General features: G+C 34.7%; 1 protein-coding gene across 1 annotated transcript; it reads left to right on the top strand.

Moving 5' to 3' along the window:
- The first annotated feature begins 536 nt into the window (after positions 1–536).
- On the top strand, positions 537–19,424 carry LOC124335893. Its single transcript, XM_046789388.1, has 12 exons — positions 537–665; positions 8,136–8,191; positions 8,885–8,996; positions 9,051–9,201; positions 10,335–10,518; positions 12,126–13,005; positions 14,054–14,575; positions 14,638–14,699; positions 15,309–15,793; positions 15,877–16,040; positions 16,977–17,824; positions 18,305–19,424. The coding sequence occupies exons 2-12, from the start codon at positions 8,156–8,158 to the stop codon at positions 18,668–18,670; spliced, it is 3,810 nt and encodes a 1,269-aa protein (XP_046645344.1). The 5' UTR covers positions 537–665; positions 8,136–8,155; the 3' UTR covers positions 18,671–19,424.
- The last annotated feature ends 1,218 nt before the right edge of the window (positions 19,425–20,642 follow it).

Raw genomic sequence — 20,642 nt, 5'->3', positions numbered from 1 at the left:
TCGACACGCTTCGATTCATTCTACATCTCGGTTAACGAAATAGCTGTGCCCCGCTGCGCCCTTTTTCGAAATCAGTTTTGGAGTTTTGGTTCGTTAGCGAAATCCAAGATTAAAGATAAATGACATGATTGAATTGTGAATTCGAATTCGAATGAAGACAAAATAACACGTGGAACATAAAACAGAAAGGAGCTAAACTAATTTTCTGGCGATTATTGATTTTAGTCGGAACAGAGCAGATCTGGCGACAAGCTTGGTTTTTTGACGTTCTTTATCATTATTTTCGTGGAAGAAAAGAATTCGTGTTGAGTAGTGCCAGCTCATGGAGTATAACCATTCCCTACATTAAAAAAAGTGCATGAATAGAGATCGCGTCGTCGCCAAGAGATCCTAGTTCGAAAGAGGTAGAGTAAGGGAGAAGTTGCATCGATTCACGGGTTTGGAAATAACGGCGAATAGGCCGTTGCCGGAGCTCTAGTCATCAGCGTGTGGTATACGAAGGATCGGCGCCACTCTCGAGCGGAGCAGACGAGGGCTGAAGCTTGGCATTGGCGGTATTGCTTTTCATCAGACCTCCGACTGCACGGTTTGTGGCTAAGTGTTAATGTGTTAACCTGTTGCGACGTAAAATTTTTCTGAAGAATTATCCAACAAGGCTTCCCAAGGTAATATTATTCAACGCTTCTTATTCCAACATGTTATCTTTGTGTCCATCATTTTACGTCGGGCCATTTAGTTAGTTCAAATTTATATACTTTTTGATAACATAATAGTCGTAAAACTCCTTTTAGGTAAAAGTTATTGGTTTTGCATTTTTTGCAAATATCAGCCATTCCAACTTGATGATTCATTTGATTATATCGTATAGGGGGGAGTTTCAATTTAACGATCTCGTTAAACGATGTTCTTTCGACCATAGAGACGATCGATAAAGCTCAACGCTATCTTGTACGCCTGTCTCTAAAAACCATAGTTGGTCATGATGTACTAGTCACATAAGAGAAATTGCTATCGGCTCTATGGAGTGGACATTTCTTGAATAGAAAGTTTCAACGTCTATCGGCGGTCCAAACTTAACAAGTTCTCCTATCGATTTACGGTTAGGCTCAGAAGAACCTCATACGCCATTCTTAAGATGTGGACAACTTATTTGATTTTAATCAATAACTACAAAGTTCTTACAATGTAACAGAAATGGCAAAGCATTTCAATCCCAAAAGTTCAATTTGGATTGAAATATGTAGTCTGATTATAATTTAGAGGAAAGTAAAAATAAAACAACAACATTTTGCGGAAATTTAGGCCACTAAAAATACTGTTTTTCCTTTTTGAAAACGGTCAGCTAGTGTTGCTGCACTAAATATACCGTGCTCTCTAACGAGTGGAATGGTCACTTGTTGATTCATACAGCTGTAGAAGATAAACGCGCTACTGCTTCAAAAATATAAATAATTTCCTTTTTAAATTAATGAGACAATAGTAATATAATGAGACACGCAAAAAAACCATAAAATCTACAAAAGAAGTTTTTTTTTACTTGAAATTGTATGATAGTTTACACAGTTAATTCCCGTTAATTCTATTGAAACAAATATTTTTTTAGGTTCCATGCAGAATATTTATTATTTTATGTGGAAGTCATCAGAATGAATACAAAGTCTGTATTCATTATATATTATTAAATAGAAACTTTATAAGCAGCACGCATTCGCTTAGAAATGTGATGTTAGAAACAAGTGAAATTTGACCAACTGATTCTCGCAAAAAAGACGTTGAAGGAATCCAAAAATGTAATAGCGATGAAATGGAGAGCACTTAGGGCTACCCGTACAAAAGTTGGTGGGTAAAGTTTTGTATTTCGTTGAATAACGTGTGATGGTTGCTGTACCCCTGCGATCGATATACGTGGTACGCGTAGCAGCTTTGGTGTTTAAAACGGTCTTGTGGTGAATCTTTAAAACAGTGGTGACCAAGCTATACTTAATATTGCTGGCAAGAACTAAGGAAGGTTCAGGTTACCTATCCAGCATCAACAAGTGTTTAAAAATTAGAAATGCTCTGAACTAATCCATAAATTCGAGTTTTTTTTCCTCAAACCACTTTTTGCTTTTTTCCAGCGTTATTTCTTAAAATTTAAATCTATTACCACTGCTTCTATCGTGACAATAATTACATTTTCGGCTATACACCCAGTTAAAAAAAGTTTATGTATACGTATGTATTTTACATGTAAAACTATGTATTAATATGTATATACGCATTACCTATGCGTATTTAATATGCATTACCTACCTAAAGTTTGGGAACACGTGAGAGAACCTGGGAAAAGGCGATTTTCTCGGCACTCCCAAAATTTCAATTTTCGTTAGAAAAAGACGAAATTTTTAAGGTGGTCATTAGAGTTAGGTTTAGGCAATTTCAATTTATCAATATTCCTCCAATACATATCAATATAAAAATTCCAGATTTTTCGAATAAATAAAACACTAATGAATTTTAAATTTAAAATCCGTTTTTAAATTTAGCCGTTTTCCCCCTCATTTCCTCTTATGCAGAGTTTTCATATAGTCCCAAATCCGCGCGAACTGTAACAAATAAAGTGAAAAATCTAAGGTGGGAAGAAATAAAGGAAATTTGCTATTTTTTTAAACTTCCCCTCTAACACTAACGAAAATACAGATTTGAGATAATGTGAAAACTCTGCATGAGAAAAATTGAGGAAAGAAAAGAGCTAAAATTAAAAAAAACGAATTTTTTAATTAAAAATTGGATAGGGTTCTATTGACGCAAAAAATCTGGACTTAAACATGTTCTTGAGCTAACGAAGCTCTATATTTTAAAACCAACCCCATCTACCTAGCTTCACCCATTCACTATTTATGGGCCGCCAAAGTAGCCCGTACGAAACTTTTAGCTTACGTTTTTTACTGTTAGCTAATAACAGCTCACCCGGCGCTAGGCTAAAAAATCAAACCAGCTATAAAGCTGCAATCACCTCGGAATTTTTCAACTTAAAATAATTCCCCTTTTTTAAGCAGATATCAGCTTTTTTTTTTCAAGCTAGGGCGTTTTCTTATCTTGCTTGAAAAAATTAACCTGAAAACCAGCTTGAATTTTCCCCCCTTAATATTTTTCCTAACTGTAAGCTAATTCCAGTATGGAAATTTTAATCTAGGGTTTCGCTCCACTTTTTTTAGCAGATATTCAGCTTTTATTTTCCAAGCTAGGTTGTTTTCTGATCTGGCTTGAAATTATTAACCTTTAAATCAGCTCGAATTTTTTCCCCTTAACATATTTCCTAACTGTTTCAGCTAATTCTAGTATTGAATTTGTAATCTAGGGTTTCGCTTATAATTTGATCGAAATAAATCATGATATTAAAAAAAGGTTAAACAAATGCGGCATGTAGGGTGGTCAGGCACAGACACAAAATAATTAGGCCTACAGATTTTTTTTTATTTACAACCTAAAAACCTACGCATAGTAGGTACGTATAATAGGTATGGGCAAAAGGTGAAATTTAGAAAATATTTTTTTACAATAAAAATGGTTTGTTTTTATGTAAGTTTTTTATTAGTGAAATTAGAGTCTATGTAAAGAATTAGGCCTATCGACACAATTATAATAGCATCAAATATTTTTTACTAAACATATATCAAAAGATACCAGATCGGGACAACCACAAACATCAAAAGATACCAGATCGGGACAACCAGAATCAGTAAGTAAGTAGGTGCAGCAAAAAACTCTAAATCAGTAAATGGATGGGTGACCCTGCTAACAATGGGAATGCGCGCGGAAAGATCTTTTTCTTCATTAGGTAAGGCAGCGAGAAAATTTCAAGCTGCCTTCAATCTAAGCTTTATATAGCTAGGAAAATAAAAGCTAAATCTACTCTAAAATTCCCAACATAAAATTTAAAAATTTTGACATGAAAAATTCTAGCTAAAACCACCTAACTTCGTAGCTAATTCTAGCACAGAATTAGCTAAAAGTTTCGTACGGGGCCCTTTTCATTACGGCTCTAACGGGGTGTTCCTAAAATTTTGGCTCGGAATAAAAACAACCCTTCCCCTTATTAAAAAATAGTAATAATAAAAAAATTGCCTAATCCTAACAATAACTACCATAAAAAAAATGGGAGCGCCGAGAAAATCGCTTTTCCCCATAAGTTTCTCTAGCGCGTTCCCAAACTTTAGGTAGGTACTGTATACGTAAACAATTTTAAGTAATTAGATGTAGTTAACAGGTAACGTGCCATGTAATTCAAACTACTACATGTAGTTTATCCATGTAAAATATCATGTAGTTCATGAATTACATGTATAGTGAGTGATAAATGTAACATATCCTGTAATTCATGCTATTTCATGCAGCATATAATGAACTTAATGTTGATACCTGTAATGGTACAAGTTCCACATGGCGTACTTCATATAATTTTATGTAGTATATTAGTATATTACATGCATTTGTGGTACTTCGATATAGAAAATTTGTAGTAAAATTACATGCCACATACGCACAGAAAATTTCAATGTCGGTTGATTTAGTTTCTTCCTTATTAAAGTGGCGCTCGACGGACGGACGTGCGAGATTTCGTGTTCTGATCCGGTCTGATCCTAATCAAGAAAGCCTCGCGATTTTATCGTACCATCCAGTGGGCTATAGTCAGCCTGGCCTAGTATGTCCACTTAGTCCCAAATCGCCCTGTCTTGACAAAGAAACAGCCCCTGAGATGTGCTTTCTCAAAGCCTCATTTACTGCCAGTTTATTTTTCGTGATTATTTTCTTCCTTTTTCAACCTTCCCGCTCCAGTAATTATCTGACCCACCCTGCTTTATCGTGCAGCCAAGCTGGATCCTTTGTTTGTTTTGTTTTACATATATTTTATTCTAGTCTTCAGTTAAACTGGGTAATCACGTTTTTTTGCCTTTGTAAATAAACTGGTAACATTCGCCTAAGCGAATAAAAACCATTTATAAAAAAGTTATGTAGTAATTAAGCTACTATTAAATTAAGTAATTATTACGGAATTTAAACCGATAGCAACAGACGAGACAGATTACCAGCCCATGCAATTTGTTTCTATATTTATTGATTTCCATTGAAAATGGCATATGGTTTTTTTTCTATTAACGTAAACGTAAAAGAAAGCGGGTTCTGTGGACTTGCGTTAAATTCAACGTTTACGTCAATTTTGTAAAAAAAACTACTTGTCATAACTTAAGCGAATTATGATTTGTATGTTAGGTTAAACTCCGATGCAATAAGTTCAAAATTAACTATTGCCACGAGAAATTTCTTGTCAATAACTCAAATGTTACTATTACCACGAAAGGTTAGGTTTTGTCCTCTCTTGTCATGAGAATAATTTTAAATGTGGTTTTTGGTACGAAATACACTGAGCAATATCAAGGTTAGGCGAGGTTACGTTAAATTATAGGTGTAGTTATTCACTATTGGTTTGACCAAAATGATTAGTTTCGACAAAATGATGATTTTCAACGCGTATGAATAGGGGGGAGCGGGCTATTCCGGACAAAATTTTGCAAACTGTGTTATAGTTGACATTTCCTTCAGTGCAAGCTAGTATAAGTATTTGTTTTGGTACCAAAATGTAGCCACACTGAGTCCACCACTCAATCAGGCCATAATTGGGGGTTTTGGGGGTTTACAATTTTTGGAAAAGGGTGACGAAGGCATCGCTGGTTTTCAAAAAAGCAAGGGAGATCTATTCCTCTGGCCATTAATTTTTGATTGATTGAATGATTGAGAAAAAAATGGGATCGATGTAAAACTGCTGGGCTTGGTTGGCTATCGATAGTTGGAGTTAAAAAAAAATTTATTGGCCAGAAGAATAGTAGATCTTTCTTTCTTTTTAAAAAATCGGCCGCTAGATGGCGTGGCGAAATGACGTCTGTCAATGGCGAAAATCTTCAGAAAATGACGAAAAATTTTCAAGATTTTCAATTGCCAATATCTCTGCTAATAACCGTTTAAAATAAAAACGGGGCAAGAAGTCTCTGGAGGGGGGCAAAATCTTTCATTCTGAAAAATTAGATTTTTTTTAAAGGTCTGGTTTGCCCGAAAACTGATGTCAAAAATCGGAAAAAACACTTCAATTTCTGGGGGGGGGGGGTCCCTTAGTTTTTATTAAATAACTTAAAAACTATGCTAACTAGAACATTGCAGATTTCACCATTGAGTTTTCCGTAAAATTCTGCACAAAATGGTTTATACGGGGACTGGCTGCGATGCCTTCGTCACCCTTTTCCAAAAATTGTAAACCCCCAAAACCCCCAATTTTGGCCTCATTGAGTGGTGGACTCAGTGTTAAAAACTTCTTTTTAAAATGTTTTCTAGTAATAAATGGCTTAGTCGGCCGGTCGTTGTCCGGTATCGCCCCACCGAAGGGGCTTTTTTGGACAGTTTAAGAATATATATATATTTAAAATAGTTTTACCCAATATTTATTGTGTATAAATATACCAATCAAACCGGAATTTTATTTCTGTTTTGATAGTATAACTTTTGTGGTAGCTTAAAGTAATGGAAATCCACGAAATAAAATGAAATGAAATAAAGTATAGAAAAGTTGGTTTTCCGTTTTTCTGATGCCTTTTCTGCAGTCTGTTTAGCACAACCCGCAATTTTTTGTATGCCGTCCGGAATAACCCCATCAAAATAAGATTGACATTTTCGTTGATTTTGATTGAACGAGAAAACAAACAAACAAAAACTTGGAACACTTTTAAAGATAATTGAATGGGCTTTTCATTGATATATAGTTTAACTAGATTTTGAATTTTTGTAATGGTAAAATTCGCGATTAAAGTAAAAAAAAACATAAATTTTTTTGAAAAATCTGATTTTCTTAAATAACTTTAAAAGTAATTATTTTTTTTACCAAACTTGGGATACCAATACCTCACATGGTTATGCATTAGTTCGTAAAAAACTATTTCCTTCATTGATTTCTAACAGGTCGATAAGGCGGCTATCCGGAATAGCCCCGCTCCCCCTAATCTAACGTTTACAACTTTTAATCGGTATTATCAATATTAAGACAGTAATTGCGTTTCCCGGCACCGGTAATTGTCGAACAGTCAGAATTTTCGATTAATTGTGAAAAGACGATGTTAAAAAAAAATAGGCCGACTAATCAACAAATTCCCCGACATTTTTCGGCTGATACAGTACCCACCAAACTATTAGGTACACCCCCCTATTTTCAGTGCATTCTTATGGCACTACGTGTCCTAGAAAAAATGCAATAACTCTTGAACCGCTTCGGCTAGATTTTTTTCCTTTTGGCCCTGAGTAGATCTAATGATGATCTACATTTTTTCTACACATGAAATTGTCGTAGGATTAACCCCCACGGCGCTACGGTATCGTTCAGTTTATTAGGTACACCCGTTTTCCCCCATATGCGCCGTGTTAAATACGGCGTTTTCAAAAATTTACAAAAAATACTAAAAGTAAAGCTAAAATTTTTTTCTTGGTGCCAAAAGATGCAGAATTCTTCACTCTATACGAATATAAAGAATGATTTACAATAAATTCAACTCAGAGAACCCTTCCCTATACCCTAAAGTTTTGCACTTCAAAATTTGTACTTTTTACTACACACTTCCACTGTCGCCCCCATAGGCATTAGAAATTTCGACAACTTTGAATTTTAATTAATATTTATGGTGATAATTCAACAACTAAAAGCACTGTAACGTTACAGTGCTTTTACTATTATTATTTACTTTTATTTATTACTAAAGTACTAAATCACGTTCTAGCAAAATAGTTAAACTAGTAATTAATTTTTGGCCAGCAGAGTTTCTTTTAGGCAAGAGTTGTGATGACTGATAAACAACATGAAATTTGAGAACGATTGTTCTGATTGATCGTAGCTTTAAATGACAAAAAATACGTAAAAACTACATTTTTCCCGACAAAAAAGACAAAAACGCACAGTCTATGCTATACCCCCCATAATCTAAGAATGTGTAAGTCCTACGTATTTACCCTTTACTCGGCAATTACATCGTAGGCCTACTGTAACAATTCCTTGCTACTTTATAACATATATTTATTATATTTTTAAAAATGTCTATCTTTTTATTTTATTATTACAGCACAAGGGAAGGATTCTCTGATGTTGCCAAATAACGTCGTTTCGTTCATGAAAAAGGTAGGCATCGTTACATGGTTAATCTGTGTGCAATTGTTAAAAGACATGTGAAAAAGAGAAAAACAGAAAGTCGGGTTTGAGTGATGTTTCAACCTATGCAATGAAAAAAATTTTCAGAATCCCAGGTCTTTAATATAGCATTTTCTAGAGCAAGCAGGAAAAAAGATGTATATATGCTGCGGGATTTGACACTCCGGTTGATTAAAAATACGTTTAAATATGTTTAAATAGCCTCTGTCAATTGTATTAAAAGATACGAATCTCAGCAGTTGGAGTGTTTAATAATATCACGGAAAAGAGAAGTACGAACAAATCGGCTTTAAACACAAAATTAATCTTTAAAATAATAAAAGAAGCTGTTTTATGTAATAAAAATGTTTCAACACAGCTTGATCATTTGTCTTGCATTTTAATCAAAATTAACTAATTATAAAACTAAAAATAAAATTCCACGGATTCATTACCAATTCAAATTATTGTTTAAAGTAGGCAATATCAATAGACTGATTCTAGAACATCGTGCTGGCATTTGGTAAATTTTCATTTTAAAAAATCCCAAAAGGTCACAACAATATTGGCCAACTAATCAAAACGTGATTTTAGAGAGGAGTAAATTTTTTTGTTTCCAAAGGGAACCCAATAATGGCGTGCAACACCTAATTCCAAATTTAACATAGAATATTGTTTACACAGATGGTGAAGAATCCGGATACTGGTCAACAAGATAACACTATGGTTTCTACAAATAAGTTAACACGGTTAAAACAAACATTGACGATTGGATTTCAACAAGCCCAAGATTCTGGTATGATTATCAATAATTTGAATAATTGAATCTTTTAACAATACATATTTTTAGTGGCAAAGTTTTCACCGAAAAGCATCAACGTTGGAACAGCCGATAATACAAGCCATCAGATGAATAGTAAAGAACTCCATAACGGTATTACTACTTTTGTATCTGCCGATCCTTTAGACAAAGACGCTTTGAATCCACAACCTGCCTTGTTGTAAGTATGCATTATTTTTAATTCTTCTTCAGCATGTAAAAATCAGCACAATTTTGAATTCCGATGGATGCCAATCTTTAATCATTTTCGTCAAGTACAATGGATGGAAGTGTGAATTGTTTAATTTTTCACATACATTACATAAGTAAACACACAGATACTCTTTCAAATTTTGGTCACTGACGAAATAGGGATCCAAATTTCTGCCTTTTGCATTCATATGCTTTCCTTAGCATAGCCTTGTTCTCGAGAAAAAGACAATATTAATAATAAAATCATCTGCTTGGCTTCCTTTAATTTCGTTTCCATCTTCTTTCCTTTTACCTTTTTTAAATTCCACGTAATTTTTTATGTTGGTTTAATTCCATGAATGAAGGGGGCAGTTCCTTATGTCGCTGTAGTTGCACCAGGATTAGAACCTGGGGTCGACGAAGTACCATGGCATGAAGGCGAAGCTTTGCAATGGTTAACATATAAAACAATGAATATTATAATCGTCTACTGAGAATTGAACCCAGATCGTCGATTTGCCATGCTAGTGATATAAAAATAAAGACACTCGTAGCTATTTTTATATCGGGAGGTATATATAGTAATTTTACTTCATTGAGTTTTGTCGGGAAAAGAAAAAAGGATTCCATTTAAATTGACAAAGTTTGGAAGAGAAGCCAAAATCCAACAATAAGGTGGACCATATCTGCGAGAGAAGGAGAATAAAAAACGACGCTCATTACTTTTGAAAACGAGTTACGATTAAAAACACATAAGAGCCCCCTTAATGGGGCATCTTATATATAACTCTGCAACCGGGCCTGTTTGCACGTCTTAGGCACTGTACTGGGATGAAACTGGGGTCTGCTTGGGGTTTTAAGGTGAGCTTTAAGACTCACGCACATTATACAAATCTGTCTGTATGGTTTAAGTTAAATCAGAAAATGAGTGATGTAAGTAATAATGGAGTGAGATAAGTTTGTGATAGGTAACTTGTTGGCAATTTTTGTTGTCATAAATGTTTAAGCATGAAAAAGAGATATGGTTTTTCTCAAATAGAACCTTGCTTCCTAAAAAAACACAGTTAAAGAAAATTTATTTATGTATTAACGTTTTTGATTTTATTGATTCAAATAACACAGAGATATCGCTGTCAGGACCAAAAGTTGTTCGGGGCCACCAAATCGGTTAACGTCTTGTCGAGTCTGTGTCCGAAGTTTATCGATCGGAAACAGCGATGTCAGTTACAGGTTATGTTCACAATGTAATCTGAAGGTCTGCGAGGATTGCGCTTCCTATTCGGATATAGATAACGACATTGAGAAGGTAATTGTTTTTTTTTCATTACAAATATAAGTTTGCATCAGGGTAAAAAGAATAATGTAAGATTTTGAAAATATCAACATCTTAACTTTTCTCAATACTGTTTGGGATATCAAATCTTTTCTCTGAATATCTATAAAAAAGAAATAGGAAAATGTTTATAATTTTAGACTTTTTTTGCTGTTGCCTTTTCGGATGCTGGGTAAAAATAACTTTGATTAGATCTTTTTATTACATCATTGTTCGTTTAATGGTTAAAACGAACGTTATGCTACAACGTTTTATCCCTCAACTATATCTCTAATAGTTTAATATTAACTTTACATTGCGATGGTGGCATCATGAATTTATTATTAATATGGAACACCACGTTGTTTTTAGACTTTCATTTGAATCACATTAAACAAATTTTCCAAAATATTTTGTGCGTATATTTGAAAATGTGATTTGATGGATTTGAACCAATGACTAAAAACTACGGCTGGTACAACCGCCGTGGTAAGTCCTATTCCAAAAATTTTATATTTTAATATCGACATGTCGTGTGTAGTAACATCAAAACTGTTGAACGTATACGAAATTGTTTTTTTTCCTTCATTTTCTCAGCTTTCAAAATTGTTTTTTTTTTTCATTTTTAATGTGAAAATCTTTTTTTGCCCCGAATAAGAAATAATTGGGCCTTTCCTGAATTAAGAAATTTAACCTAGTTTATTGTCCAAGAATATAAATTTTTTGCGTCAAAAATTACATTTTGAATAATATGACATGCATGGGCTTATCAATATTTACGAACAATATAATAATAGCAAAAAAAAGATAAAAGATTTAAAAAGTAAATTTAACAATTCATCAAAAAATATTCTCTTTTCTTCTTGAAATTGTGAATTGATGAGTTGTTTTCACACGAGAAATGAAACTGTTACAAATTTTATGTTAAAGTCATCCTAGGTAACAGCTCTAGAAGTTATTGGTCTTGGGTGGAGCAAATAGATTTTCACAACAAAATGTTTGAAGTATGTGGAAATCACATTGATCCGAAAAATTTTTACACGGAAATGCACTAAAATTGATCGCTGTCTATTCTTTATGAATTTTCATGGAACATTTAAAACATGCCATAAAAAGGTCATGTTCATGTCATCATCTCCAGTTTATTGTGTTGGAAATAATTTCAATTTCGTCAATCCAATTTAATTTTTTAATTTCTATAGTTTTTACGAAATCACCACTAAAATTAGTGTCATGAAGCATCACAGCCAGTCATAATAAAAAAAGTTTTTGTAGGGGCATGTGGCAATTTTTTATTCACACTATCGTTACCTTATTGAAATATCAATCCAGAATTTTTCACATGCAATCATACAATTTAAAATTTTTCGGCTTAAGCAACAGTTGTGTGGAATGCAACTAGTTTTTCTTCGTGGAAATGCCTTGCTTAAACCAATAATATGTTATGTTACGTTTAAAAAAGCTCTAGTGTACCCCATACTGTTAAGAAGCTACACACTTATAGTATTCATGTATGTATTCATGTATTAGCAAACAGCTGAATATTTTTATTTGATTTCACATTGTTAATTTTGTTTGTTTATGGTGCGTGTCTTGGGAAGACCTTTTGGCGCTGTAGTGTTTGCCGCAGAAGAAACCATGGAACTGCCTCCCCAATGTTGTCAATTCAGGGAATTGAAGGTACAGGCGTTGCACGCCAACAGTCAACCACTATGGCTCATCGATGGAGTGAGGAGAAGAACAATTCTCATTCAATGTCAAACGATGACTACAACAAAAGATCCAAAGTACTCGGCACTAATATAACGCCAGGGTCAGCACCAGTTTCTCGACGTGAACGACGAAGTACTTCAGGAGAAAGTGGTGTTTCTTCTGACCAGAAATACTTAACGAACGTCCCTCCTATGATTCAAGTGGAATCAAATAAATATGGTCACGGAAAGAGCATGGAACAAATTCATATTACGAATGGTAGAGGAAATGAACAAAGAATTTCTGATAGAAGTCCCAATCGACTGAATCAGCCACGTGAGATTGTTAGGTCAATTTCGGCCTCAGAAAGCTCCCCAGAAGAAATGACAGAAACGAAGAAACAGTATGAACGTGAAGTCGGCAGCATCAATTCAAGGAGAAGTGCATCTGACATATACTTTACTGAATCATCGTCGCGCCGCTCTTCTTGTCGGAGATCATTTCAGAATCAAACTCGCGACCAGACCGTTTACTTGTCAGCAGACGATGCGAGCCTCAGTCGTTTGAATCCACAGCGACGTTACAGTTCAGAAAGCTCAGATGCTAGTGATACTAGCGGTACTTCAGGAACACAGCGTCGGACTTCACAAGAAGAAACTGAAGAAGTTGGGTGTTATCGTGCTTCATTGCTTCCTTCAACACGTCGTCGCCTGTCATTTCGCAGTAATCGCACGTGTCACTTTTATGATTTTGATGGAACTGACGGCCGCGATGCCGAAGAACAATCTCGTAAGTAAAATTTTTAACAGTCCTATTTTTCATCGTTATGATCATTATGATTTAGCAAAAGACACCTACCAGATATTTGAGAACGCACGAAAAAAGCATGTATAAAGGCGATTTTTGCGGCGTTCTAATTTTTGACCGAGGTCAACGATTTTTTTACAAGTAGATTTTTTGCAAAGACGAGAGTTGCAATAAATAAAACAGTTTAGGAAAACGTTGTAGAATCTTATTGGAAATTGGTTACATTGTTGGTCTATAAATAAAGAAATAACGATCTTACAAAAAAAAGTTGCAAAATACTGAACTTCGTTAGCTCTATAATATAGTTTATTTTCAAATTTTTCGAAAAAAATTCATTAATTAAATTGAAAAATGAATTAATAATTTTTTTTTCCATTCTACCTGTCTATCCCATCCCACGATTTCTAAATTGCGTTTTTTTTGAGGATGGGTAAATATCCACGACTTACATCAAGACTACAGTATATCCGCCTCTCTTAGTTCCGTTCATGTTTTTCCTGATTAGCCTCGTTAGATTTACAGCAAGTTTGCGTTTTTAGTTAGTTATAGGAAATAACAACTGACCCGGGAACACTTTTTTGTTCAAATGCATTAAGGTTTTTTCTCTACGTTTGAGACCACTTAAAATGTTGCTTGCCGGATACCTCGATGAACCTTTTTAGAGACTTCTAACTAGTGGGTTACGTAATTACGTGACGAAGCACAGATGCAATTGGATTGTATTACACACTTAGATGGAACGGTACATGAAGTTATAGTGTAAAGCGTAGTAAGTAAGTCCCCCTCAGCCTAGGTAGACTGGCTTATATACTGGGGGTCTCTTGCGTGACCTTGTAGACTCTTACCGGAAGTTGGTTACAGTCACAGTCTGCTTAGATGTGATTTAATACCCTATGTGTACATTTATCACATGTTCTTTAGAAAGTGCGTGTAGCAACTTTTACAGACTATATTGTAATCATTATTTTGTTGTTTGGTTTGTAAACCTAGTTCCATAATATAATTAGAACATTCTGTTTATTCTTTTTAGCGGAAGCAATTGTAACTTCTCCAACGGCAAATGTCAGTGTTAATAGATCATCACGTCGCTCATGCTCGGATATACCTCAGCTAAGCAGCAACAGCAAGGAACTTGTTACTATGGTTTCAGCAACAAGTAATCATCATGGGTTACAGTCACCCCGTGTGTCTGATATGTACGAAGGTGTAACTGACGAGCGAAAAGTGTTGAACCGAAAGGTTTCGACCCAATTAAGTGATCCACCAATGATCCGTAATAGGTCACAGTCCCCTCGCCCGTCAATTGCGTCCAGTCGCAGTGCATCAGATCACAGATCGATTGAACGAGAGGCTATTCGTATCGTAATTGATGACGTTGACTGTCCACTTAATTGTCAGGCAGTACCTCAAACAACGCACGAAAAAACTTCATCAACTCTTACCGTATGTTTACTCCGTGATTCAAATTTTACTGGACAGGGTTTTACGGCGGGTTTTGGTTTGTCATTAATGATCAAATCAAATGTTGTCATCAATAGAATCGATTCCAATGGTTAGTATTTATGCCTAGCTTTTCCTGTTTAGTGTCAAATAATGCTATTGTAAACAATTTAGGACCAGCTGACCGCGCAGGACTTCGATGCGGCGATATTGTTCTTTCGTGGGATGGCGTCCAAGTATAGTATTTTTAATAATATAATATCTTTTAACTGTAAAAAGTACCCAAACAAAGTTGGGGAACAAAGGGAGTGTTTACACGTTTAGTATGGCGTCTAACATGTACCAATAAGATAAAAGAAAAGAAAATTCTATATGCAAAACTATAGAAATACAGTTTGGAAACACCGCTGTTTTACTTGCATGCTTGCGGGTAAAACTGTGTCATATGAAAATTAGCTCTTTTCTTTCATTGACGCACGGAGGAGATTCTGGCCTGAGGGAAGAATAAAAGAAAATCACCACACCTCATTGGTCTTCTTATTCTTTTCCTTCTATTATTTTCTCGGGACAGAACCTGTACAATGCACCACGTAAACTGGGATGTCGTCTGTCATTTGTGCGAGTTTAAAGTAAAAATTATGAAAAGTAAATTATTCACTATGTTTTTCAAAAAAATAGTTTAACCAGCAATCATAACAAATCAAATATTTAAGATATGGTATTAGGAATTGCGCAGTTCACATTTTCGAAAAATCTTCATACTTGTACTGTATCTGATACATGGTGATTGTTTTACCTAAAAATCAAGAATTTAATAATATCATAATTTTAAACAAAATATACAGCTTGTAGGTTGGAACTTTGGATTTGAGGACATTGAACAAGAGCTGCAGCACAGTGGAGACAGCATACACATACAAGTATTACGCGATTCCTTCATCGAAGAATTTTCGATACCACATCCAAAACAATCCATCACCTACGAACAACACGAACAATCGTCAACGCGACCCAATAAACTTACAACAAACCCTATAGTTCTTGATGTGGTATCATCAGGTCGGTCTACACCTCCTTCACCTACACGTCGCCGCCTTCCTAGGGCACCAACAGGAATAGCAAGGGCTAGCACGGATTCACTCATTTCCTTTGATTACCGAGTTCAGTTGCAGTTTAATTGCAGCATTGAGCGGAACGGTAACGTGTGTATGGTGATCACTGTTATCGAAGCTGAAAAGTCAATTACAACTATAAAACAGTCACATGATATGGAGGAAAGCAATGAGGAAAATGAGATTTTGTGGATCAAGATGGTTCTTTCATTGCCAAGGTAAAAAAATTACTGTAGTGAATCATTTTTAATCTTTAAAAAACCACCTCACCCAAATAATTAATAACGTTGTTTTGTTAAAGTGGGGCAAGCAGAAAATTTGTGACAGACAGGGTGCAGTCTTCGTACGGTTTACGATGGAACTCTTTCTTCACATGTTCCGATCTGACGGCTGAAGATATTTCACGGTCACAATTACGTTTGTCACTTTGGGCCGACTATTGTCAAAAGGGAGAAACAAAAATCGGTGAGAATCTAATTTAATTTATGTTTAAGAGCCTATTGAACAAATATATGGGTATTATAGTGCATAACTTCTGCTTGTTGAGCAAAGTTCAAAGAATTTTATGTAGTAATTCGCTTCTAGCATCAACGTTAATTTTGTGGAATTTTAAGAAAAAGAAAAAGGAGTCATTTTAGTGTGAAATTACTACTTGAAGATGTAGTTTAAATTGAATTGTCCCGACAGATTTTTATCATATATATTCTTTTAGCCTAAGTTTCTAAGGATTTACAATATAGTGGTCAAATGCAAAGCGAAGGATTTTTTAAAGAGAATTTTATTCAGTACTGAGCAATCCTAAAGTAAATGACAGAATCAGACTTCCACAAAATCTTCCTATTGGATTTTGATTACTAGAGGACCAAGGTTTAGACCAATAAAATATTTTTCTATTATTTATCCCAGTTTTTGAATGCGATACAAAGACCTTGTTTATTTGAAAAAAAAATTCATTTTTGTACATGTATTGAACGGGAGAGAGTATTGTCATTCCACGATCACCAGAAAATCTGTACACATAAAATCAGTAGAGAGACAAATGAGTCCCATTTCAAAAAATTAAATTAAATAATTCTTCATAAAAAGTTGTCTACTATTCTGGTCTACTTCAGTAAAGGATTTATTGTGGAAAAAATGAACTAAAAAAAATATATTACATTCACTAAGAACTTGACTAAAATAAAAAAGCTTTATATAGTTGAGTGATTGAGTAACCACGCAGCTTTTAATATAAAAAATAGTAATCCTAATATAGGAAAAATATACGACAAATTGTAACAGTGATTCATAATTGATACTAACCGCTCGAAAGAATCATTAAAAAAAACAAGAAATTTTTGCGATTTCATGAAGTGTTAAAATGTAATATTACCTGAATTGAGTTCTTCCATTTCCATTTAGCTGAGGCAAATCTAGAATTCCAAAACATCACTATGGATGGCAGACCAACATGGTTTCTTCTCCGCCAGTGTGACACGGCACTATTTACATCTCGACGTCTGTGTAAGGCCATGTCCTATGATAAAACAAATCAACAGCCGATCTACAACCTGAGTCGTAACAGTTCTGAGTTAAGTGTTGATAATGGCAGTCAATCACCGACATCGTCGCATCAAACAACTCCTACCCCTCCAAGCACAAGTTTGCCCCGATCTCGTTCTGCTGAAATATGTCAACTTCTCCTTCAACCGGAAGCCCCAGGTTGGTCAATGTCTGGATTGTCAGCACCAGCATCACTTGCACCATCCCGACGTGGTTCTTCTTATAATTGTGACGAGGAATTGCAAGTACCAAGTTCATCTCCTTCGTCACGCCGTGGATCATCTGTATTTAATGATGAGAATGAAATGACCAACATAGAGAAAGTTCACCAGAAACTTTCACCTTCAATTGCACAACATGTAGACCAGTCAGCTATTCAACATAATAGATTACCGATCTCCCAATGGCGAAGTCAAAGTTTCCGAACAGAAACAAAGCACAATCAACATCTTTCCCAAAATTTGACTTCCAAGCGAGCTGATAGAATTCATAATAGTTCTGCTCTGGAATTTGGTTTTGGACAAATTCTTCCAGGTCAAGCGATGTTGGACAGAGAAACAACCATCCTAAAAACAAATTTTGAATCATGTGGCCAGATAAAACTGGGATTAATTCTCACCCAAAAGGAATTAGAAGTTGAAGTCATCTCAGTTCGCAACTTGCCCGTTGTGGGGAAAAATGGAATCCAGCCAGATACATATGTTAAGGTAAAATAAAAATTCATTTAAGAAAATAAACATAGAATTTTCTGTTAATAATTAGAAAGTTTGATAAAAAATAAAACATGTAGTAAAAAAACATTTTTTAAAGATATTAAATGTCAAAGAAATTGTTTTTGATTTCTAATCTTCCTCTAAATTTAAGCTCTGATAATTCGAAAGGTTTTTCTTCGCAGATATAATGAATGTTGAATTTCTTTAATACTACTAAACTGGACCTCGTATCGTAATAGTTTAAGAGATCTTAATTAGAAATTAACGGTGGGTATAGCCCAAAAATTATTTTAAAATATTATGGAGAAAAAAATCGAAAAACTTTATCCCTTAAACGATTTAAGTGGTTTCAAAAATTATATAAAATATTAAAAAAAGCACCGTTACTTTTATCACTTTGTTTCAGAAGTCAATAATGAGAGAAAGTCAAAATTGGATATTAAATCTACTAAATAATTGTTCAATTTCTTGTAGGTAACAATTTGTGACGCCAAAAGAAATTTTAATTCAAGAAAAACAAGAACAATGAGACAGACTTGTCATCCAGAATTCCACCAGACGTTACTTTTTGACACATGCAATGATAAAAATGCTACTGTTGTAGTAGAAATACGACTTAAAGAAGAAATTAGCACTGGGAAATCTATTTGCGGTTCTCCAGCTTTTTCACCCACACACAGCGCCACAAATGTATCATCACAGGACTTACCAACGTTGGGATTAGTTCACATAGCACTGAATCGTTTGACATTGTCGACATTAACCATATCTTGGTATCGGCTAATCCCAACCTATATGGTAAATTCAACCAATATTTTTCAATCGGATGTTTCACCGTAACGTACAAGATATTTTAGCATTTCTTTTTGTTTGATGGCAAAATGGTCCTTTTTTTAAGTTCTGTTTCAACTATGATGTTCTTTATTACATGAAATTGTTTTCTACCTATTATGGATGACTAGCACTAATTACAAAAATCCCTGACGGATGTTTTGGAAGTTACTCCGAGAGAACAAAAGAAATTGAAATGATCCAAAATTTAATTTTTATTTGTTTACCCAAACTGATTTAACACAATTTTATATTTAAAAATTTCACCCAGAAAGAAGTTACGTTTCAAATTGAAGTTTTTGAAATATCCTACTACTATTTACATAAATTATCTTAAGTTATCCACTTTTTTCATTACGTTTTCGTAAACGTCCCCTGTTTTGGTTATGTATGATTTGGTAAAACGAAAAGGAATTATGTTTTCATTTCCCCTGAAATCCAAAATGAACTGGTTTCCGAATCTCCGTCTTTTAATTAATGCTATTGATTGAAAAATTGCTTTTTTATCTATTCACTTTCAAAATAAGTTCTATCGAGATCAGTTTACGTATCGTGACCTACCCTAAATTTATTTAGTTTTATGTGGTTTCAAGAACCTCTCTAAAAATATATTGAACTTAAAATTGTTTATTGGCTTTCAATTTATGCTTAATGTATTGTTGCCTGGGTGTAAAGTATCTATTCCTCTTTGTCAGCCTTGTAAACGATAATCTCACGTATACAATACATTGTTAAGTCACGTGTAAAAAATTTAATAAAACGTACTGGTTAAAAATAGCTTTTCGAAAACCTAATGATTTATTATCACTCACATCTGGTACATGAATACGTCAAGTTGTTGAATCATTCTTGAAATACAGGCTTTGGCCCAGGTTCCAGATATGGTGCAATGGTTTTCATCAAACCTCCTTCTTTTCAGCATTTATTTTCTTGGCATTTAGCTCTTGGGTACAAATCCCAAGAGACAAACTTCACCTGAATTGAAAAAGATCGAGGTAGTCAGCAGGGAGCTGATCTTTACAATAGTTTTTTGTCTATTTCTCGTTCTACTTAATTTTAACCAGAAATTTGTAGATTTACACCTAAATATCTCCTTGACATAAAGAATGACATAATTATGAAATATTTTGAGCTCCAAAAAAAGATCGAAAACGTTTCTCAAATTTTTTAATAAACCAAGTACAAATAAAGAGCAAAGATATTGCCGATAACGTTGACAATAGACGGAGAGATGGACACAGCGAACCTGCTCGTTTCTACTACGAGAGAGGCCAAAAATACGAGAAATTCTCTATTTTCTCATGAAAACGTGCCTAGTCAACAGACATTCTCCCTATCATAGTACTACTGTAATATGGTGAACTGAAAAATTCCTGGAATTATTGAAATTACGAACAAATAATTTTGTTTCCTTCATTCTTTTGACACCAAGTTGAACTTACGGAAAAATTTCTTAAGAACAATTCGACTCCAGGATAAGTTTGGCACGGTTGAAAGTCAAAGGCTAAACCATCATTCTGTCGGACTAACACCGTAACTGGGCCACCAGCACCTGTGTTTGGAGTTTCTTTAATGTTTTCCAGTGACGATTACGATTGACCTGGGGTTTGCTTTTTGTTGAAGTTTTCTAAAAGTACCGGATGGGTTAGTCGGCTCGACTGGACTCTAGAGGCTTTGGCATAGGACTATCTGATGGGCTGGCCAAGGTTACCAACCTTGGCCCTATCTGTACCAACCTGGACTCTATCTGAACGAAGAACACTGCAATGTAGAAAACTGACTGATAGTGGCGTTGATGAACGACTACTTTGCATTCATTGAACTGATTCCAGCTGAAACGACCTGGGTTTGTTGAAGTCGGTTGTACCAACAAGGACCAACTTGAAAATTACAGAATTATACAAGGCAGCCGTTGATGATGTAACATATATAGCTAATAGAGTTTCTAGTTTCGTCTTTATTATATCCAAGAGACATTAAG

Source organism: Daphnia pulicaria, chromosome 4 (assembly GCF_021234035.1).
Source record: "Daphnia pulicaria isolate SC F1-1A chromosome 4, SC_F0-13Bv2, whole genome shotgun sequence".
NCBI lineage: Eukaryota > Metazoa > Arthropoda > Branchiopoda > Diplostraca > Daphniidae > Daphnia > Daphnia pulicaria.
The sequence above is the reverse complement of the archived record's forward strand: the minus strand, read 5'-3'. Positions and strand labels throughout refer to the sequence as shown.